At 46.1% G+C, this 24,221-nt stretch overlaps 1 protein-coding gene across 5 annotated transcripts in view; it reads right to left on the minus strand.

Moving 5' to 3' along the window:
• Positions 1-24,221, minus strand: part of LOC137411728 (KN motif and ankyrin repeat domain-containing protein 1) — a 160,102-nt gene that overhangs the window by 61,925 nt on the left and 73,956 nt on the right. For all 5 annotated transcript variants that reach the window (XM_078780205.1, XM_078780181.1, XM_078780188.1 and 2 more), the window contains exons 5-7: positions 20,796-20,856; positions 8,703-8,775; positions 8,292-8,511 (exon numbers count right to left, since the gene is read on the minus strand). In XM_078780205.1, the coding sequence (XP_078636331.1) occupies positions 8,292-8,511; positions 8,703-8,775; positions 20,796-20,856 (354 nt within the window). The remainder of the gene's footprint in view (positions 1-8,291; positions 8,512-8,702; positions 8,776-20,795; positions 20,857-24,221) is intronic.

Raw genomic sequence — 24,221 nt, forward strand, 5'->3', positions numbered from 1 at the left:
GACGTCCCATGGAAAGCCTTTGCCCATTGTTTGCTTAAGCAAGCTGGGAAACTTGGCTATGGTGACGAGCTTTTTCTTCTCGACGCGAAGCACGTGGATATGACATTGGTCCCGTTGTTCTACCGAAGCATGCTGGAAGCGTGGCAGGCTGTTTCTTTTCGCCGCGACACCAGTGCTTACTCCCTTCAGATGTTTTTAAATGAACCAATATTTTTAAATTCTTTTTTTGATGGGGTCTGTAGTGACAGATCTTTTATGCAAAAGTTTATTGATGTCGGCGTTACCAGAGTAAAACACCTCAGGAACCCCTTTGTACATAGATGGAAGCCAGCTGCTGACATTGCCGTGGCCACCAGTGTGAGGTCCATCAGAGTCATTGGCAGAATTTTCTCTGTGATTTTACGGACCTTTAAGCAAACCGGGTTAAAATGGGACCCAGACATAGAAGATGCCCTCCATCGATCCCAATGTCCTTTCCCAAATCTTTTAATTTTATTTCAAAGTTTTAGGCTCTTTAACCAGATGGAGAAATCCTCAGTGTACAATCTATGTGTTCTCACTCTTTTTCCTGGCAAACCTGCAGAGCCACAAGCTCATTGGCGAGCGCTGCTTCAAGCTAACCGTTTCACAACAATAAACTGGCAGGTGATGTACAAAGAACCTACTGTCAAGCGCTCGGGTGATCTACAATGGCGGTTAGCGCACCATATCCTGCCTTGCAACATCCTGTCCCACCGTATATGTCCTGAAAACTCGGAATTGTGCCCCTTTTGCGACACCCCAGAGACCATTTTTCACATTTTCATTGAATGTTCAAGGTTGGCCTCGCTTTTTAAAATCCTGTCACGTGTGATCCGGGGGCTCGGTTTGACTTTTACACATTGTGTTTTCATATTTGGTTTTAAGGTTTTGTATCAATGTAAAAATGAATGTCTTTTAGCAAACTTTCTGTGTTCTGAGGCAAAACTTGCCATTTATTTATCGAGGAAACGAAAACTGCAGAACACTGACGTTTTAGCTGATGACGTTTTAACTGTTTTTAAAGCATTGGTTACATCGCGTGTTCTTTTTGAGTTTGAAACTCAAGATCCTGCTTTATTTAAAAATCGGTGGTGTGTGAAACAATCCTTATGTGGTATGGTTGGTGGTGTTCTAACAATCAATTTATAAATCTAAAATATTGCTTCTTTGTTACCCCTTTCCTTCCTGGTTATTTCTTTTGATGCCTATACAAACATCCTTCACCATGTAAAACTTGTTTTCCTTGTAATAAAGGGGAAGAAAAGTCAAAGTCTCTCTCTCTCTCTCTCTCTCTCTCTCTGTCGAGAGAGAGAGAGAGAGAGAGAGAGAGAGAGAGAGAGAGAGAGAGAGAGAGAGAACGTGCAATCATGTGGGAAAGAGAGAAAGAGAGAAAGAGAAAGAGAAAGAGAGAAAGAGAGAAAGCAATCATGTGGGTATTTTCCTCTTTAGCACAACTTCCCGGAGAGGCCTCAACGCCCTTTGGAAAAAGTCAAAACCCATCTGAGGAATCTAGCACATAAATAGGAGCTTCCTTTGCACTTCATTTACTGATATGTTAAGACTCTTGGAAAACTTTTTTCTAATCAATAACTTATTTTGTTTCGGGTTGGACGATACTCTTGTGTGTCAGAGAATGGTTTGGTACATAAATCATATTAAAATACGCAACTTGGTGTCTGTCTGTCTGACAAAGATACATTCGGTCGTTACTTCCAATCCAATCTCAACCAAACTTCACAGGTGGACTAAGGGTCACCGATGGAGGTTGCAGCAATTTAACTTGCCCCCCTCCCCAAGGGGAATTTGCTTCTTGGAGGAACTTGGTGTCTTGTTAAGGTGTATAATAGGTTATCATGGCGTTTCATGGGCACAGCTTCCAGATGTAAAGTTAAAATAACCACAAACAATTCAGTCAATTCTGTCCAACATACAATCACATTTTTAAACGGGCACTACTAGTCTAGTAGGAAGACTAGGTCCCCCTGCACCCCCCGGAGATATACTTCTAATCAGTGTTTCTAGATTGAAAAAAATGTGTAGAAAATGACTAGCTATGGCCCCAAGCTGAAAAAATGTCCCACATACCATTTTTATGCAAATTACTGCTGCAAATTTTATGCAAAATTATGCAAATTTTATGCAAATTTTTGATGAGGAGTAGAGTTGAGGGGTCTTTGAGGGCTTCATCGAGGTGCTCTCGGTTGCAAGACTGGGTCATTCTGAGAAGCACAGCAGGGTCAGAGATCATGATGTTCTCCTCCTCAGTGAATCTCTCCATCAACAGCCTCTCCATTGCCTCACACACTGTTTTGAGGCAAAAGAGGGACTTTGCGTAGGCCTTTCCACTGAGAACACCTTTGAGAGATCCACTTGTTACTAGTTGTGCCTCAAAGAGAATCTCTGCATATCCAGAACCACGCATCTTGTGTCCAGTGAGCATCCCGATGTAGTTCATGGATGTGTGGAAGGGTCCAATCGTTACTACATGACTAGCAAATTCATTTGGCCAGCGCCAGATGATGGGAAGGGCTTTCATGCAGACACCCAGATCAAATGTATTCAGGACCCATCTCTGACCCACCTCAGCAGTTGCTGCCTCGGAACGCTTCAGTAGCTCACGAACAACTGCGTTGTCTGTGATCGGTCTGTGCCTGGTGCCTGCATGGCATGGCAATGGCCTGCAGCCTGTGCCTGGGCTAGGGGGTTTCACCTCTGCAACTGGTTCTCCCCCACCCAGCAAATCAACAGTCGACTACTGCACGCCTATCCACCAACCGATCACAGACAACGCAGTTGTTCGTGAGCTACTGAAGCGTTCCGAGGCAGCAACTGCTGAGGTGGGTCAGAGATGGGTCCTGAATACATTTGATCTGGGTGTCTGCATGAAAGCCCTTCCCATCATCTGGCGCTGGCCAAATGAATTTGCTAGTCATGTAGTAACGATTGGACCCTTCCACACATCCATGAACTACATCGGGATGCTCACTGGACACAAGATGCGTGGTTCTGGATATGCAGAGATTCTCTTTGAGGCACAACTAGTAACAAGTGGATCTCTCAAAGGTGTTCTCAGTGGAAAGGCCTACGCAAAGTCCCTCTTTTGCCTCAAAACAGTGTGTGAGGCAATGGAGAGGCTGTTGATGGAGAGATTCACTGAGGAGGAGAACATCATGATCTCTGACCCTGCTGTGCTTCTCAGAATGACCCAGTCTTGCAACCGAGAGCACCTCGATGAAGCCCTCAAAGACCCCTCAACTCTACTCCTCATCAAAAATTTGCATAAAATTTGCATAATTTTGCATAAAATTTGCAGCAGTAATTTGCATAAAAATGGTATGTGGGACATTTTTTCAGCTTGGGGCCATAGCTAGTCATTTTCTACACATTTTTTCCAATCTAGAAACACTGATTAGAAGTATATCTCCGGGGGGTGCAGGGGGACCTAGTCTTCCTACTAGACTATACTAAACTGGAAGAAGTTTGGAGAAAACTCCACATGCTCAAGGCACTCTATGTCTATGCTTATCACAGACAGACGAACGGATCAGGGCTGTCTCGACTTGCTAGGCCGAGATAAGCGGCAATGATTGTTAGCTCATCTGGAATGAAGTTCAGGGGAGCTTCTGTGATGGCGCGTCGCCCATCTGTCCGTAAACACTTAAAACTTATTCTCCGAAACCGCTGATGGGATTGCGACCAAATTTGGCACAAATGATCTTTGTTGTGTTGTGACTAAAGTTTGTTCACGGAATAAATAAAAAAAATCGGGGTACAAGCGGATCTATCGGGGGTCAAAGTGGATCCAGGTTTGACCCCCAAAAATAGGAATTTGCTTTTTCCTCTGAAACTACACACAATATTTCGATGAAACTCAACCACAACCTTGATCACCCATGATGTACCAACATTTGTTCAAGGCATTGTATAAATTGGGGTCTGAGGAGGTACACGGGGAAGGGTGGGGAGGGATTCCCCCGAAATAGGTATCTTATTGTTTGTTTAAAGTCTTATGATTATGTTAGTATGATTCTACATGCTGCCCTGTCTTCTAGCAACCATTGTAATGGGTTTAAAATACCTTTAGTCAGTGTGGTATACTGTTTATTCTACCAGGTGAGCACCGGGGGTATTTCCCCTATGTATTATAACATATCGTGGGGCCTTGCATGTGATTTCTCCCAGCCATGGCTTCAAGTGTGATGTGTGATATTGCCATCAACACCTTACGGTCCAATTATGAACTTTATTTAATTTATAAATTGATTGGTATATATCCTAAGGTTCGTTAGCATTTTGATACTCGCCAGAGGCAAATTTGGAGAAAATGTGATGTACTTCCGCATGGTGTATCGGCTAACAGTCGCTGGTCTGCACACTTATCGGTACTATTGTAACCAGTTATCCAGTTCCAAGTCATGGCCAACTTCTGTTGATATTCATGATCAGATGTCTCCAAACATCACGATCCTGCACTGCTTTCCAAAGCTCTGGCAGAGACAGCTTAGTCGCAGCCTTTACCCCATCAATTGGGGTTGTGTTCCACTACCAATCAGATTGCTATCGCTTGCCAAGCCAGCCATTCCTTATCAACCGTTTCGTTGGAGTGTCTCATCTTTCGACCCCGGAAGTTTCCGGGTAGTTCCCCGTAACCACCAGAGAGGAATAACCACCAGGAATAAACTCCTCCCAGCAGCTGTCTGTCATTATGTGGAGAGGAAGATTTGTTGAAGACCTCAAGGCAGCAATTGGTGGAAGGCCTAGGGGTGGGGATTTTAAAAGCCTCACTCCATGATTGCACCACCAGAAGAGAAAAAGAAGCCGACGGAGATGGAGGTGACTTTGTTTCACTCTAACGGTGCATTTTCTGTCTCTCCTGCCGTAGTGCATTTCCATCCTGCCAACGGCACTTTGTTCTCCAGCCACCATCCACTCGTCCAGCATCCACTTCAACTTGATATGTTTGTCTGTGGGCCAGCTTCTCCCACTTGCCATAAGTTCTGCTCTGGTTACCGACTAGACTAGGGCTTGGTGTAAACTTAAAGCACTGCCTAGGCCTTATGATTGTGGGTATGTGGAGACGAAGAGATATATCAATTTCCTGTGACCTTATTATTACCTACGCCACCAAAGGTGGATGGAGGTTATGTTTTCACCTCTGTCTGTTTGTTTGTCCGTTTGTTTGTGAACAAGATATCTCAAAAAGTTGTGGACGAAATTAAGCAGAGATGTAGCGTATGTGACAAGGACGAAATGATGATATTTTGGTGAAGATCTGGATTCGGATCCGGCTACTAGAATTTTTAAAAGCAATTCTTCACCATTGGAAGTTGGGCCAAAAACTATACATAGCAGGATATCTCAAAAAGTTGTGGATGGAAGATTTTGATTAAATGTGATTCTGTATTGTGATGTTCTGGTCTACTCTGGGATACAAAACGTAAACTGTTCACCTGGCGGAGGTATGCTCTCTACTGAGTGCCGTTCTAGTTGTGCAAGTTATTACCCTGCGCTCGCAAAGCAAAAATCAGGGTTAGGCATTCGGTTGCCTACGTGTGGTGGCGTGCGTGTCTGCATTTTTAAAATTCATTTTCTCGGCAACCGTTGTCCGATTGACACGGAATTTTGGCATAGGAGCACCTCTGAGTGTAGAATGTTTTATTCATAATTATGACGTCATAGGTCACGTGGTACAAACACCATCTTGGAAAAACGTTAGTCCTCTACATATCCGAAACCGGTCAATGGAAAAAAATGAAGCAAGGCTCATTGTCAAGTACTCCCCATGTGGAATAAGATATGTTAATGATGATGTCATTGGTGCCTTCATTATGACGTTATATTTCGACAAGTACAATGCTTGATCTGATCAGTATGAAAAAAAAGTTTTTCCCTGCAACTGTTGGTCCGATGGACACGAAATTTTGAACATTGGAGCGCCTCCTCAAGTAGAATTTTAATGATAATTATGATGTCATAGGTCATGTGGTACAGGCACAATCTTGGAAAAATCGAAAAACGTTGCACCTCTATATCCCCGGAACCGCTCCATGGAAAAAATTGAAACGTGGCTCATTGTAAAGAACTCCATATGGGGAATAGGTGTTGTTAATGATGACGTACATTATTGGTACCTTAATTATGACATCATAATTCGACAGGGACAACGCCTTGTCTGATCAGTTTGAAATTTCTTGAGCGTGATCTCCGCAACAACTATATTAGAGAATATAAATTTATGTCATTGCTCACATGGTCTGGCGGGCAAATTGGATCAAAGAAAAAAAAACTCCTTCAAAACAGAAGTAACAACAGAAGAGTTGGCTTGCACCGAGCTGACTGTGCAGGGTAAATATTCTATGAATATCATCTAGTTTTTTGTTACTTACGTAAGTAATGGCGTGCTTCGTGTTTGCTGCCATTTTGTCAAACAAACAATCTGGATTACTTGGGGTCCCTGGATGTTTAAAGTATTGTAGATTTTTTGATAAATGGTGCAATATTAGCACTTTTAGTGTGGTTAGTTAGGTTAGTGTGGTTCACAGGCCTGCGGCAACCACATGATGTAAATCTGTGAAAAAAACATTACTTCCACAGGTGTATTTGGCCCACAGCAAGGCGGTAGCAATCGGGAGTGGCTGCGTTCCATTGAGATGGCTGCTGTCCACGTGACAATATCTTGCATTCTACTTTAGAGTTTAGTAGCTTTGTGCTACTGGCTGCTCAGTGCTCAGCCAGATGCAAGCGGAAAATGTCCATGGTTAATCTCATACTGAGGATGGTTGCTGTCTGCTGTCCAGGTGACAAAAGTATCAAGAGGGTAAAAGTAGCCAGTCTCAGGATTGTCTACACTTCTCATATTCACTGTTAATGGATGCACAATCTAATGCTTAGCGAATTCTGCATTGCAATGGAAGGAAGAGCCAGAATCAAAGGAACAAAATGAATGATATTGAAACTTGACCGCCACAAGTCAGCTTTCCCTGTGGTAACTTTTCTGACATTTCTTGCTTAAAACTGAAACACTCAAAATGATCACAAAGCCATGACTTCATGGTCTGTAAAAGTGAAAATAAAGATGAAGCAAGCGTGTTCCCTGCTACTCTACATGCGGTTTCCCTCTGACCTCAGCTCACCTTAGGACACCTGCATTACCGTTTGACAGGTGTACTGCCCCAGCCCAACTCTCCAGGTTGCCCAAGTCACTATCAAAAAAGTGTACTTGCCAACTGGACATGGCAGTACACCTCTTGGTCGTAAAACGGTCATACAAGGAACATGGGATCCCCAGTTCAAGGGGTCAGCACTCCTCATCTCACTAGTTGAGTATAGGACTGGAAAGAAAAAGAGAGAATGAAAGAGAAAGAGAGAGGGAGGAGGGAGAGGGAAGATAAGGAGGATGAGGAGGAGGAATAGGAGTGGGTAAAAGCGAGAGAGGGGGGAAAGGGAGATTGAGGAGGAGAGTGGGAGATTTGAGTGGTCTTCTTTTTTGGGGGGGGGGGGGGGGGGATTTTTCACTGGTCTTGCAACTCTCATCAGCACGGCACAGCCACACCTCCAGAAATGATGCAACAAGCAGCCACAGGCTTAATACGAAATGACAACTACTGTGTTCCTCTGTTTTATCACTCTCCTCCTCCCAGACCTTCAAGGTGGCAACACAACCACCTAGTGTCAGATCAGATCCCTCCTCCTCTGCACCTCTCACCTCCCCCCCCCCCCCCACCTCCCACCCATTGACTCTTCCCATTTCCCTGGTCATCTGCAACCATCCTTCTACTGTTAGTGTTTCATCAATACCCCGGCCTTCCTCCCTTCTCCTCTATATTTTGGCAACTCTTTTTTATTCCCTCAATGAAGTTCCTTCACAAGCTTGATATCTGGCTCATCACTTCAAAGTGCTTTCAGCTTTGACACCCCTCACCATCCTGAGCACAGGGGATAAAATAAAGACTCCCTGTTGCTTGGATGTCATGTGGTAAATTGATTTGCTAAAGGTGAACGAATCAACCGTCAGATCTCTGAATTTACAAAGCAGCCTTGATCTGTTTGTCATGTATAAATTAATTAACCGAGTCTGACCTACAATCTCTTGAACTTGTACTGCTGATGTTGAACATCAATTTGTTTTGCAACAAAATTTAGGAGGGATAAAATTTCACACGAGCTACCAAAAGTATTTTTTTTACTAATCAGTTCATCATTATTTTAATTACAGCACTAAAAAAATGGCATGCAGCCAAATGTAAAATGTTGACCATTGGTAGACAAACCCGTGTCCAGGAGCAGGCCGACGATGGGAAAGTTTGCGTACGAGACACTATAATGCAGGGCAGTGTTGCCACTGGCATCGACTTGATTGACGAGGCGTGCCAACAGCAGAGGAGAGATCTGGCGTGCAGCTCCCAGCATGGTTGCCACATCGTGCGGCCTTGCCCTGGGTTGGCCTGTAATTCCAAACCATTCACTGTGCAATGATGCAAGTGCCGCACGCTACGGAGGCAGGCAAAGAGATGGCATGTTGCTGTCAAAATAAAATCCAGTGAGTAACTTCAATGCAAAGTGTAAGTGAATGAAATGAATGAATGAATATGTAACAATATAAATGTGTAAGTAACAAAGTGTAACAAAATGTAACAAAGTGTAAGTAACAATATAAATTATCCTTCTGGAAAGCATCTCACCTCTTCAGTGAAATCTCCTTCGTGGTTCTTCACAAGCACTAAAGCAGCGGATGCGATCTTCTTATGAAGTTCACTGAAGAACAAATGAAGCAAAGAGCAAAATATGTAATTTTAGTTTGGAGTTGGCAGGATCCATAAAAGGAAACGACTGGGATGCACTGGGACATCATCCCTACCGGCTATTCTTGGCCAACGACACAAGTGCCACCATATTGTCCTTACATCATAACAACGTCAAGTGGCAATGTGTTGGCACCGAATCTCATTCATAAAAAAAATTGGCACTTATCATCATTCGGCAGGAACAGCTGCTAGGTAGATACCTCGAAGCACCTCATGCCCCAATGCACCTGAATTCCCCCTACTGATAATTGGGGAAAACAGCGGCACGGTGAATTAAAGCACCAACAACTTAAAGTTTCCTCAAAAATTATAATGACGGAGGAAATGAAACGTTTTTAGACAGAATACAGTTTTTAGCCAACTCTGCCGAAATATGACATACACTTCTGGAGGGGAGACAAAAGTGTGTAAGAGAGCAAGAGAATTAGCGACCAATTATTATCATTGCCATGGCAACCTAAGTTTAGTAGTTCATTCAGGAATCGGTGAAATAATAAATAAATAAAAAACAAATCTCTGCAGTTGCCATCTTGGAAGATCGGGGAAGGGGGTTTGAAAAAATGTTTTGTAAACGTTATCATGAATCAAGAGCCCAACAGCTTCAACTCCTTTTGTTAATAATAACTACTATTTCCAATCAGTTCCATCTTCGTACCACTAATCAACAGCCTCTGATCTTCTTTATGACTCTCAGCACAATTTATTGTCAAAATCTTAATATTGATGTGGCAGCCATGCTTCTGACAATACCAAAGAACCTTTGCTATTCTTGAATTAAAGGGGCCCTGGGGGGGAGATCTTCCCAACAATTATATACACTCTCACACTCTCTCACACACACACACACACACACACACACACACACACACACACACACACACACACACACACACACACACACACACACACACACACACACACACACACACACACACACACTCACTCACTCACTCTCTCTCTCTCTCTATCAGAAAATTATGCCGAGCGTGGAAACCAAATACGTTGGACCCGTTGGTTGGGGAAATCTTACAATTTTATCAGAACTTTTAAGTTCTCTCACAAAGGATACCACAAGACTAACAGCTATGCTCAGACACCCTAGTATTTATATGCTCTCTGTGTGTGTGTCTCTCTGTGTGTGTGTCTCTCTGTGTGTGTGTCTCTCTGTGTGTGTGTCTCTCTGTGTGTGTGTCTCTCTGTGTGTGTGTCTCTCTGTGTGTGTGTCTCTCTGTGTGTGTGTCTCTCTGTGTGTGTGTCTCTCTGTGTGTGTGTCTCTCTGTGTGTGTGTGTCTCTGTGTGTGTGTCTCTCTGTGTGTGTGTCTCTCTGTGTGTGTGTCTCTCTGTGTGTGTGTCTCTCTGTGTGTGTGTCTCTCTGTGTGTGTGTCTCTCTGTGTGTGTGTCTCTCTGTGTGTGTGTCTCTCTGTGTGTGTGTCTCTCTGTGTGTCTCTCTGTGTGTGTCTCTCTGTGTGTGTCTCTCTGTGTGTGTCTCTCTGTGTGTGTGTCTCTGTGTGTCTCTCTGTGTGTCTCTCTGTGTGTCTCTCTGTGTGTGTCTCTCTCTGTGTGTGTCTCTTGGTGTCTCTCTCTGTGTGTCTCTCTGTGTGTCTCTCTGTGTGTCTCTCTGTGTGTCTCTCTGTGTGTCTCTCTGTGTGTCTCTCTGTGTCTCTCTCTCTCTTCAGATTTCCTCACTTACCTGCACTCGCCTAATCCCAGGTTCATCATAGCCCAAAATGTAGCTGGCAGTGCTCGCATCATGGCTTGTCTACTGGGTAATCTTTCTGCATTTCCAGCTCATTCCAACGGTTCTCCGGGAGCTCACGATCGCTCTGCCAGGCATGCTTACGTATATACGCTCCCTTTCATCTTTCCAAATCAACTCCAGTGCCGCCAACCAGTGCATTTTGCTGCTGCCTTTTCCCCTTTTAGCATCATCACCATCAAACAATGCTTTTGACCGTCACCCCAAGCATGCCAAGCGGTGCTCTGCCTTCACGTCAATACACGCAAAGTCTTTGGCTGTGTTCCCTGGAACCTGCCCATGGTTTTCAATGCAGTGCTGCCTCTCCCACTATCGTCCCCACCTAGGTCTGATGTTGCACCATTTTCCCCTCAAAGGACACTGTTGAGCAAATCATGGTGGTCTGTCCCATATCTGTGATCAAGATAATTCCACCCCCACCCCGCAACAGACAGCTCTCCCAGCAATACATCCCCATTGTAGTTTGTTTGAGGTGGCCGGATTGAGCCGCACACTCCCCCAGTACTTCTGTGTCCTCCCTGAATTAACTTTTATGTCTTGTATTCCGCCGGGGCTCTTTCCGTGCAACCCAGTCCTGGCAACGAATGACAACGGAGCTGATGAGGGGCCCTGCTGGCTGTTTTCACTTCTTATTTTGTGCCCCAAGGCTCCCTTTTTATATTTGTAACAAGTCTATCAAACGAACCATCCTAGTTAGTTGTTGTCCCTGAAAGAAAATATCCAGTGATCAGTGACGAAAATGAAGGAGCACATCTAATGGACACTTTAATGGCTGGTGTCACTTGGCTGCTGCGCCCTGGCATATGGCTTGCATGGTCAGCTGCCAGGGGTGACCAGGCAAGGTACAGCATAGTGATCATAAAAAATCCTCGGATGAGTCATGCTCCAAATGCGATACCTCCAAGTGTCAAGTCTAGTGGCAGCACAGCCTCCTGTCCGCACATTCGACAGACTGACATAAAATGTGTGCTGGCAAGTGTTATATGGTTCAGGAAGCAGAGTGTTCTGTCAATAATCACTCTGTCTTCCTGGCTGTCCTGCATGAGCTGGGATTACTTTAGTGTCTCATTAAAATTCTTCATAACGCGGTCAGTCTGAGAGTGATATGGGGTGGAGACAGATTTTGCTGCAGATCTTGCAAGAGTTCAACTTCAAAATTCCTCCCTCAGTTCATATAGAAGTTTTAACACTGCTTTTGTAGACATTGCCAATCAGAAATGCCTGAGCTACCATAGCAGTGCCATTGTTTGGCAATCCTTCACCACACTGTCAAGCAGCTCCCAGCCAGACAGATTTAGTGGCAAACACAGACAGGGTTTCTCCGGACTCCAGCTCTCCAGATACATAGATAGATAGCTCTCCAGATCTGTCTCCAGACAGATAGCTCTCCAGCACCGCGATCAACAACAAAAGTGCACAACTGCCAGGAACACCTCTTTGCAGTGGTTGTATCCCCCTATGCAAGTTGGGGGCCAAATCTTCACCATTCTTCCCTGCTGCCCGAATTCATTAGGGCAGCGCAGTCACGGCCAGAGTGCCACTCGGTCCCCATGGACCCGTCCTTTCCATCTCGTGTCTGTGTGTGTGTCTGTGTGTGTGTGTGTGTCTGTGTGTGTGTCTGTGTGTGTGTCTGTGTGTGTGTCTGTGTGTGTCTCTGTGTGTGTGTCTGTGTGTGTGTGTCTGTGTGTGTGTCTGTGTGTCTGTATGTGTGTCTGTATGTGTGTGTGTCTGTGTGTGTGTCTGTGTGTGTGTCTGTGTGTGTGTCTGTGTGTGTGTCTGTGTGTGTGTCTGTGTGTGTGTCTGTGTGTGTCTGTCTGTGTGTGTGTCTGTTTGTGTGTGTGTCTGTCTGTGTGTGTGTGTGTGTGTCTGTGTGTGTGTCTCTGTAACTCCTCTCTCTTCCCCTTCCCCTCCACCTCACTCCACTGCCCCCTCCCCACCTCTCTCTTTCTAAAACTTTGTCATCGCCCTGACTTTGTGAAGGTGGGGGTACACCATCGTGGATGTGGGGGATCTCTGTGTCACTCCTGGTAGATCGATCGGCTGTCTCCAGGCTGCGAGCTTGTTCGAGAGAACTGTCCAGGGCTATACATGAACAACAACACCAACAACAACAAAAGTAGCTGCCTGGCAAAATTTCCCAGAGTCTCTCCTTCATGCCCTTTTTCTGGCTTGAAACACTTTCTTCACAGTTTCCTTCTCAACCAGGCAAAATCGACTGTCCAAAGCTGCACAAATTGGCATGCATGATAATTCATTGCCTAATCTGGCAACATGTGGCAGCTAGGCCTTCTATTCATCCTCCTAGTTGAGATACACCCAGGCTACATCATCCAAGTGACTGGCTAAATCTGACCAATCCTAGCCATCCCCATTATACCAGTAAGATCAATCAATGGACAGATAAACAAAGTAGCAATAAACAATGTGGAACAGAACAACCAACTTCAACAGATATTGGAGAAATAAAAGATGAAAGAGTTGGACAACGTTGGAAATCCTTTCAGAGGGAACTAGAGAAGAAGAAAGAAAGAACCACCTTTAGAGGCCATTTTTCCCCGCAGAGCGGGGGTTGGCCTTTTTCAGGCACCGTGGTCCCCTTTTTGAAGCAATGTTTTATGGCCAGATGCCCTTCCTGCCACCAACCATGTTAGTCGCCTCTTGCGACACACAGGGAATTACCAGTGAACTGGTCCTCAATTTGCCGACCTCGGAAGGATGACAGGCTGAGTCAACCCCCCTGGCGTTAATTCAGCGATCGACCGGGATTCGAACCCAGGATACTAGGATCCCAAGCCGGCACCCTAACCGCTAAGCCAACACCAGGCTAGAGGGAACTAGAGATTAAGAGCATAATGTTTTTTCTGCTTTGAAAAACAAGTTTCATGTTGCTCACCAATTATTTTTTTCCCAGATCTGCAGAGATGGATGCAGCAGCAGCCCGTTTCTCACAGTTGTGGTCTACACAAGGTGGAATGATCTACAAAATTGTATAGAGGTTCATCTAGGGAAGTGGTGAGGCCATTGATGTAGATCAAGAATACGATCAGTCCTAAAATGCTGCCTTGCAAGACATCCGTCTCAAGAAGATCTCGAGACAGAATTTCATCAAGAGCAACCCAATGTTTCCACTTGCAAAGAAAATGTAATAACCAATAGAGGACGGGCTATACGACGCCATTAGCAGGCTGTTTGGCAAGTTATTCTGGGTGGAAGAGGTATTGAAAGCTCAAGAGTTTTCCTGAGGGAGAACCTTGATCTCTCATTAGCAATTTATTATATCCCTCCATTGATGGATGAAAGGAAGCGTAGAATAGCCAACTTGGAGCTGAATGCGTGAACAAACAAGAGTTGGAAAATATATAATGCCTGAGGTCGACAACAATGATCCACCATTTGCTAATTATGGGGAGAGGAGAGGGAGGGAGAGAGAGGGAGAGAGAGGGAGAGAGAGGGAGAGAGAGGGAGAGAGAGGGAGAGAGAGGAAGAGAGAGGGAGAGAGAGGGAGAGAGAGGGGGAGAGAGGGAGAGAGAGGGAGAGAGAGGAAGAGAGAGGGAGAGAGAGGGAGAGAGAGGGAGAGAGAGGGAGAGAGAGGGAGAGAGAGGGAGAGAGAGGAAGAGAGAGGAAGAGAGAGGAAGGAGATGGGATATGGCCGAAGCATGGTTTTTTATGATTACTGTGCCAATGTCGTCGTGATCAGTTGCAGAGGAAGTGTCAAGAGTAACGTAACATTACGCACAGAGTAGTCTGTTATTGAAGAAGGAGTAGGTAGAGGAAGGAAAGGATAAGGGTCCTTTGCCTTTTCAAAATGACAGTTTGAAAATATTCATCTTTTTTCCCCGAGAAGCGTAAACCATGACACTACCATTTAATAACGTGAATTGCACAGAAGGGGAATGTGTACCTGAGAAAAACCTGGCTTTGGCAGAAGGTGAGACATTCGCCAGGTTAGACTGCAGGTGAGCATAATGTTCGACTCTGGCTCATTGAAGGACAGATTTGCGCAAGTGGCTTCGTATGGAGAGGGACATTAGTTTCTCATCAGTCGTATTTACATTTCAGGTGGAGAACCTACGCTGATTTTTCACGATTGTCTCGCCATGTGTCTCAGTCTATGAGGGTCACGATATTGAATAGGACTATCGGAGGTGTGACAGATGAACTATTGAAGGAGACAAAGCAGTCCGTCAAAGACGCAATTCCAGGAACTATCAATGTCTGGAACCAATGAGATAAATTACCACTCTGCAAGGGAGATAGCGGATTTCAGACCAAACTAATCTGTCTTACTGAACTCCCATACAAGTCAGCACCTTAATACCCCTCCAAACACTGCCAATGACAGGCAAAACTGACCATTTAGCCAGGAGGGGGGGGGGGGGGGCTGGGAATTTGGCCAAGGCACTCGTGAGGGGCTCATAGTGGTTGCTGTTAGGTGGTGGTCCCAAGGCATTGTCAATGCACCAAAGGGCAGCAACCTATTGGGATACCACATACTACCGCATCATGTAGAGTGCTTCTGCTATCATTAATCATCAGACTTAATTTGTTTGATCAGCTAAGGACACACACACACACACACACACACACACACACACACACACACACACACACACACACACACACACACACACACACACACACACACACACACACACACACACACACACACATACACACACACAGTGGTGTAATGTTTAGACCATCTGTCCCGAGCCTGGGAAATCGGCAATTCGAACCCGACCCTGGTCGAGTCATAACGAAGACTAAAAATGGTAAATGCTGCTTCCTTCCTTGATGCTCCACATTCAAGGAGGATAGAGCATGGACAAACAGCCATAGATTGGTAACCAATGTACAGGCCTGATCGGCCTAAAGGTCTCCATCTGCATTTTAAGTTCCATGTAAGGGAACCCTTATTACCTAAAGTGGTTTTCTGTATTTTTGCAAGTTTTGCAAAATTACATGTCATTAAATCATTCTCATTGTTGATGAGATCATTAATTCAGCAAAGTAGTAAGAAGTTGTAAAATCTTTAACTGTATTTTGAAAATGAAATGCAATTAAAAAGTTAAGTTGACAGCTCTCTTCTTCCTGAACCCCTTTAACAGGCTGGCAACCATTGGTAGCTAATTATCTGGGTAGTGTTGCCGGTTTTTGTCCCAGGTCTATCGAGCACCTTGTTAAGAAGGCGAGCACACCAAGGCCTACTTTTGAGAGACAGGGAAATCTTCTACATTCACCAGAGATTGTTAACAGATGTGACACTCAGTTTAGTGTCATATTCGACAGATGGTGCACTCATTGATGCAACACCCCACTTCCAAAAAAACAGGGTGACAGTTTATAGTTGGGTTGGGAATTAAATCTTCACGAGACAGCTCTAAATGTACTACATATGTGCTATCTGCCAACCATAAGAGGGTGCCAACTCAGGAGGCACACATGTGTTTGTGAGATATATACAGTATATAAATATAAATATATATGTATATATATATATATATATATATATATATATATATATATATATATATATATATATATATATGTACATATATATATATATATATATATATATATATATATATATATATATATATATATATATATATATATATATATATATATATATATCAGAGAGTACGCTAGTACTCTCTATGTAGGGATGGCGCAGAAAAAAAATGTCGCTCCCATCTGCTACATACAAAACTGAAGTTGGAGTACCTTCTTTAAAAACTCGCTTCGGCTACATATGAGAGCCTACCTGGTCTGGTCAGCTGATTGTCGAGGTAGGGATCACTTTTCAGTTCTCCAGACCACGAGATCGCTCAAACCCAGGATTTCATTTTCTTATTCATAATAATAATAATAATCTTCTTCAGACGGCATATTTCCGAGCTGCCTCTATCAATGGCAATGATTCTGCTACCATTAGACAGAGTTTAACTTCCTGCAGCATCCTTTGGTATTATAATTCTCGTAGCTTGAAAGAATTCCACGAAAAGTACGTAAAACTACATTCCTATGTAAAATAATAGGACTGGGGTAGGCGTGGCTATGACTGTCAATCAGCTTGATGTGGGCGGGGCCGCTAGACACATTTGCCTCAGTGTCGGCGTTATGCGTGATAATGTTACGTGGCATCAAATAATATCAGCAGAAATATCATGTCTCGGGAAATGCCTTGTTTTTCATTGTTACATTTATGAAAATAAAATAATAGCGAGGTACCAGTGCTATACCGCACACGGGACACATGATCACGAATCCTCTGGTCACGGGTCAAGGCAAAAGCAAACCACGTGATCAATAACCACCTCAAGTCACGGTTTCTCGGCGGCAGATTTGCTACGGCGGAGTATCACTGATGCCGTCGAAAGGAACATCTGCTATAAATGGAGGTGTGTGTGTGTGTGTGTGTGTGTGTGTGTGTGTGTGTGTGTGTGTGTGTGTGTGTGTGTGTCATACTTTTTGACGTCAATTAGTTGGTCTTTTTCGGGCACCATGGTCCCATTTTTGAAGCAATGTTTTACGGCCGGATGCCCTTCCTGCCACCAAACCTGTTAGTCCCCTCTTGCGACGTCAAACATGGAATTACCAGTGATCTGGTACTCAATTTGCCGACCTTGGAAGGATGACAGGCTGAATCAACCCCCCCCCCCCCCTGGTGTTAATTCAGCGATCGACCGGGATTTGAACCCAGGATCCTAGGATCCAAAGCCAGCACCCTAACCGCTAAGCCAACAACAGGCTTTACACACAAAATCAATACAACAACAACAACAACATGCATTTTAAAGGCCATTTTCCCTGCTAGAGCGGGGGTTAGCCTTGCGGTCCCCATGACAATCTTCTCCATTTTGCCCTATTTTCTGCATCTCTCCTTGTTAACCCCCTTGCCCGCATTTCTTCTTCCACCATCTTTAGCCAAGTCTTTTTCGGTCTTCCCCGTCCTCTGCTTCCTTCTACATTCATTTCCATCACTCTTCTCAACCAGTCACTTTCATCCTTCCTCAACACATGACCAAACCATCTCAACCTGTTCCTCTTCACAGCATCAATCACAGGCTCTATTCCCATCATCTTTCGCAATTCATCATTTGTCTTCCTCTCTCTCAACGATACTCCACACATCCACCGAACCATTCGCATTTCCACCCTTTCCAACCTTCGTTGCTGCTCTACGTTTATTACCCATGTCTCGCTCCCATAAATCATAACACTTCTCACACATGCAGCATACACCTTTCCCTTCAGCTTCAACGACACTCCCCTCATCATCAGCACGCCACCCAGTTCCCGAAACTTCTTCCATGCACATCTCACTCGAGCAACCGTTGCCGAGTCTGATCCACCTTCTCCATTCAGCATGTCTCCGAGGTAGCAAAATGTTTTCACACCTTCCAGCTTCATGCCGTCTCCAAGATCCAACTCAACATTTCCTCCATCTGCAGCTCCCTCTGTGCACACCTTACATTTGAATGTAGCTGCCACACTGGTTAATGACCCTCAGAGACCACTACATTTTTGATGAACCCACTCAGCGCACATTGTACATTGAATGGAGTTCACTCCGACACCCTTCCTACACACAGCACAGGGCCACTTCCCAGTTCTTTCCACCTCACCACATGCTTTACCACTTGCCATCACCTTCGTCTTTCCGATATTCACCTTCAGACCTTTTGTCTCCATACATTCCTTCCACGTGTTCATCTTTTCCTTCAGTCCATCCATACTTTCCGCAATCAACACCAGATCATCTGCATACAACAACTCCCACGGTAAACCCTCCTTTACGTTCTGAGCCAGCACCTCCATCACAGCTACAAACAGTAGTGGACTTAGTACCGACCCCTGATGCATTCCCACCTTCACCTCAAACTCACCACTGTTCCCGTCCTTCGTCCTTACAGCTGTGCGTGCTCTTTTGTACATTGCCATCACTATTCTGATCAACCATTCCTCCACTCCTAACTTCCTCAATGCCCATGTCAATACTTTGCGTGGTACCCTATCGAATGCTTTCTCCAGATCAACAAACCCAAGAAACAACTTCTTCCTCTTCTCCATGTACTTCTCCTGCAACTGCCTCACAATGAAAAGCGCGTCTGTCGTTCCTCTTCCTGGCATGAATCCAAACTGCATTTCGTCGATCTTAACTTTCTTCCTTATCCTCCTCTCCAACACCCTTTCCAATACCTTCATTCCATGCTCCAATAACTTTATTGCTCGGTACGAGCCACACTCCAGAGGGTCACCTTTCCCCTTGTATAGAGGGATGAGGGTACTCAGTTCCCAATCCACTGGAATGCAGCCTTCTTTCACCACCAGATTGCAGATCTCTGTCATTCTCTTCACACCCCAACTTCCTGCTGCCTTCAACATATCTCCCACAACTCCCGTCGGCCCTCCCGCTTTTCTACCCTTCATTGCTTTTATCGCTTCCTCAACTTCCTTCTCAGTTATCTTCTCTGCCGGTCCCAAAACAGGGTTACTCTCTATGTTTCCATCCCATTCATTCTCTGTATTCAACAGCATTTCCATATATCTTTTCCATCTTCCTTGAATTCCATCTGGGTCGACAACGATTTGCCCCACTTCATCCTTCAAGCAACTCACCCCCATCACATCACACCTCTCTTTCGCTATCTGCTTTGCAATCCTGAATACTGCTTTCTGACCCTCTTCCGAATCCAAGCGTTCTCCGAACATTTTCCTACATGCCTCCTGCGCCTTTGCTACCTCTTTCTTTGCAGCCTTCCTGGCTGCCTTCTAACTTTCATGCTCTGCTGTTTCTGCTCCAGTACCCTTCGCCTTCTGCCACTCCTTGAACTTCTTCCTCTTCTCGTCAATCCTCTTTCCAACTTCATCATCCCACCACCATGTTTCCGAGTGCCTCGGTGGTCCTTTTGTCCATCCACATACCTCACCAACGGCTCCCAACAGACAAGCTTTCATTGACATCCAACCACTTTCAAGCTCAACCACATCATCCTCGACCCTACTCAGCCTCTCTTTTAATGCCTCCCTTACTGTCACCTCTTTCAACCTCCACACCTTCATTCTCAGTTGGTACTTCACCCGCCGAGCTCTCCTCGCACCTTTCACCCTTACGTCGCAGACAACCAAGTGGTGCTGTGAAACAGCCTCCTCCCCCGGGATCACCTTTGTGTTCCGGAGGTGCCCCCTATCTCGCCTACGCACCATCAGGTAGTCAACGGTTGTCGTCATCCCACCTGACGTGTATGTAACAAGCTTATTATCCTCTTTCTGGAACTGAGTATTACAAATCAACAAATCAGCTCCATCAGCAAACTCCAAAATCCTTTCACCTTCTCCATTTCTCACACCATATCCGTAACCCCCATGAACTCCGTCAAAACAATCCATACTCCTTCCCACATGTCCATTTAGGTCTCCTCCTACCACAACAACTTCCTCATCTTTCACGTTTTCCATCAGCTTCTCTATCGCACACCAGAACTTGTCCTTTTCTTCATCGCTTCGACCAACCTGCGGAGCATATCCCGAGATGACATTCACCAAGAGCTTTCCAATCATCATTTTCACCATCATCAACCTATCACTCACTCTAGTCACACTCACCACACTGTCTACAAACTCCTCAGAAAACAGGACACCAACACCATTCACGCCCTCCGGGCAGCCTTGCCACACAAACTTGTATTTCTGTCCCTGCCTACCCTTCACCATTCTCACACCACTTCCCTTCCATCTCGTCTCTTGCACACAACATATGTCCACTCTTCTTCTGACCAATACTTCCACCACTTCTCCTGATCTCCCTGTCATTGTCCCTACATTCCATGTCCCAAACCTCAGAAACCGATCTCCACTTCGGGCTGTACCCTGCCCATATGTAGTTGTAATTGTCATGGTTCCCTTTTTGAGGCAATGTTTTTATGGCCGGATGCCATTCCTGACGCCAACCCTCTTAGTCGTCTCTTACGACACGCAGGGATACGGTGTACCTATTCTTATCCAGGGTACACACCGGGCATCAGGGTACACACAAAATCAATGCAGTATATTAATCATTCGCACAATATATACTCTCATTGTTCATATCAAGAATCAACATTAAACACCCTATCAACATGCCCATGTTATGTGAACAAAATTCGATTTAAGCTTTCATAAAAATAATTTCAAATGTGTTGGCTTCAACTAGTTATTATAACTGAGCTTACCTTTCTTCTTTACCAGCTGCTAGAACAGATGAAGAAAATTGTTGTGAAGTAGAAATCACATCTGGTTGGAGCAAGGACAAAGGCAAAAGGGGAAGGAAGAGATTAACAACAATAGAAGGAAATAAAGCTGTCCTATCTGCCTGCACATGGAGACACACACACACACACACACACACACACACACACACACACACACACACACACACACACACACACACACACACACACACACACACACACACACACACACACACACACACACACACACACACACACACACACCTCGTTTTTAACTCAACTGGACTGCCGTCCAGTTGAGTTCATCCCATACTGAACCCTCCGGCGTCCATCGTCTGTTAACTTTTCGACGTTAACACTCCAGCGTCCACAAATATCAACCGATTCTGATCAAACTTGACACGCAGCATCCTTACCCCAAGGACCAGGTTGGTATTACATTTCAGCCCGATCCGTTGAAAAATGGCGGACTTAGGGGACCATTTTGTTTTTGGTCATTGTAGTGAAATCGTATTAATGCTGAACCCAGGTGATACTCGCTGCTCGCTGACACCGCTAGGGGGGCGCGGCTATAAGACCCGATGCAACCGTTGCTCTGGGCGACTTCTCCTGTGACATGTTACATTGACTAGTAGACTCGTTAACGGTACGTACCGCATAGAATATTACGCTTGCTTTCATTGAACTATATTATGGATTGACCTATGTGATGCCAAACCTTATTTCTATTGCATCCCTGTATTTGCAGAATGATGTCAAAGGTCTTAATGGAATTAAACCAACAGATGGACTAAAGTTGTGGTCTTGAATGATTTCCACAACACTTAATTCCATTAAGATCTACGGACATGGCGGGAAGCAAGATGCTGGCGGTTTCGCAATTCTGTGCCGACCCGCAAGCCCCGGATGCTGGTTTGCAACTGACTCACTGGTTGAAAACTTTGGAGAATCAGTTCGCTGACCAGGACACCGAGCCGACAGCTGCCGCGAAGCTAGCAGCGCTCCAGTCCAGAGTCGACTACAAGGTGTACAACAGTATTGCACGATGTGCGACGTACGACCTCGCTGTCGCGGAGCTCAAGCGATTGTACATAAAGCAAAAGAGCGTGATATATGCTCGGCATTTGCTGTCATTACCAAACGAGCAACCAGCAACCAAACGAGTCGATGGATCACTATGCCCAGGAGGTCCGGCAACTCCTGCTAGACAGCACCCAAGAGCCACGGACTCACGAGCAGGTTCAAGATGACCTTCTCCTAGACGCTTTCGTCTCCGGAGTCTCCTCTCAGGACCTCAGGCTCAAGCTCTTGGAGAAGACCGACCTGACCTTCACAGCGGCTCTAGAACAAGGAAAAATATATACCGAAGCGCGGCTGCAGTCGAACGACTATGATCGCACGTGCCTCTTGGCGGGGACCTCGCTACACGCACAGCCGGAGAGTGCTACTGCCGACGAACCGGGAGCGGACCCGCTCGCGGAACTCCAGGTAGCCCCGGCGGAGGATCCGGGGATCCTGACGGCTGCCGCTACGGTCAGACCCAAAGCCTTACACGGAGCCGCATGCTACTTCTGTGGGGGTCAACGACATCTCCGGTCAGTGTGTCCGGCTCGTGATGCAATATGCCATATGTGCTCGCAGAAGGGGCACTATGCAAAAGTGTGCCGGAAAACCGCACGCGGTTCGCGGCTGCGCGCGACCTTGAATGGGCTTATTGCAGAGCCTACGGGCCGAGCACGGAACACGGCGCCTTACCCGGCTTTGATAGGCAGTGCCCCTCCTTGCGGGCCCCTGGTCGCCCAATCGACCTTGGCGAGAGCCACCGACCAGCCACAACAGTCTCATCCTCAATCGGACACGGAACGTGCATCCTTGACTAGACTCCGGGCAACGCGAGGGGCTTTGGGGCCTCGCCAAACCCCTACGGAGGCCCATACTCGTCAAACGGCGATTTTGAATGGCAAGACTACTGAGGCCCATACTCATCAAACGGCGATTTCGAATGGCAAGACTACGGAGGCCCATACTCGTCAAACGGCGATTTTGAATGGCAAGACAGCGGAATGCATGGGAAGGCTCTCTGACAGCTTTAACGGATGCCCCATGCACAACGAATACTCCGGCAACGACCGCAACACTGCTGATTGCATGGGAACACTCCCTGACAACTTATACGAAACTCCACGGGCACCCTCTGACGCCCGGAAAACTGCGGCTGGCATAGGACCCACCCGTGAGGCGCGACCGACTCACTCGGGAGGTTCGGTCCCACTCCCAGCGGGCTCGTCCGGCCTGGCTCAAGCCGTTATTTCCCTCATGGTCGAGGGCCATTGTGTGCGGGCCTTGGTGGATACAGGGTCTACGGATAGTTTTATCAATCAGCGACTGGTGCACAGGCATGGTTGGCAGGTCTTGGGGACTACGAGACGGATCTTCATGGCTTCCCAGGGACTTCGGCTCAGCACGAAGGGGGAATGTCGATTGAAACTCGTGATAAAGGGACGGGTTTTCCCAGATGTACACCTCATGGTCTTACCTGCTTTATGTGCGGACGTTCTGTTAGGACACGATTTCCTTAAACGACATGGACGACTGGAAATGGAGTTTGGTGGGCCAGACACGCTTGCTGTTGGTTGGACTGACACGCTTGCTGTGTGTGCCCTAGCGAAAATGGACATCCAGCCACTTTCGCTGTTCCCCAATTTAACCTCCGACTGTACACCTGTAGCGGTAAAATCACGGCGCTACTCTCGAGCAGACATGCAATTCATTGCGGGAGAGACGGCTCAGCTCTTGAAAGACGGCATCATAGAACCCAGCCGGTCGCCGTGGCGGAGCCAGGTCTTAGTGGTGCGAAGCGAAGCACACCGCAGACGCATGGTAATCGACTATTCCCAAACGATTAACCGTTTTACACAGCTGGATGCCTACCCCCTTCCGGGGATGGACGCGCTGGTGCGACAGGTGGCCCAATACTCGGTCTACAGCACTCTCGATCTCCATAGTGCGTATCATCAGATCCCTACCTATAGGGCAGATCGTATCTATACCGCTTTTGAGTCGGGGCAACGGTTGTACCAGTTTACTCGATTGCCTTTTGGGGTGAAGAACGGGGTCGCCTGTTTCCAGAGGGCCATGGATGACCTCATTGCGAGGGAGAACTTGACCGATGTTTTCGTCTATCTCGACAATCTTACGGTTTGTGGGTATGACCAAGGGCACCATGATGCTAATCTGAAGCGCTTCCTCGACGTCGCGCAGAGGTATCGCTTAACCATGAACGAGGCTAAGTGTCAATACTCCCTATGCAAGATAGATCTTCTGGGGTACACCGTGACCCATGGCTCTGTTGCTCCGGATAAGGAGCGTCTGTGACCTCTGCTCAACATGGCCCCTCCCAGCGATCGG

Source organism: Myxine glutinosa, chromosome 1 (assembly GCF_964187855.1).
Source record: "Myxine glutinosa chromosome 1, kmMyxGlut1.1, whole genome shotgun sequence".
Lineage (NCBI taxonomy): Eukaryota > Metazoa > Chordata > Myxini > Myxiniformes > Myxinidae > Myxine > Myxine glutinosa.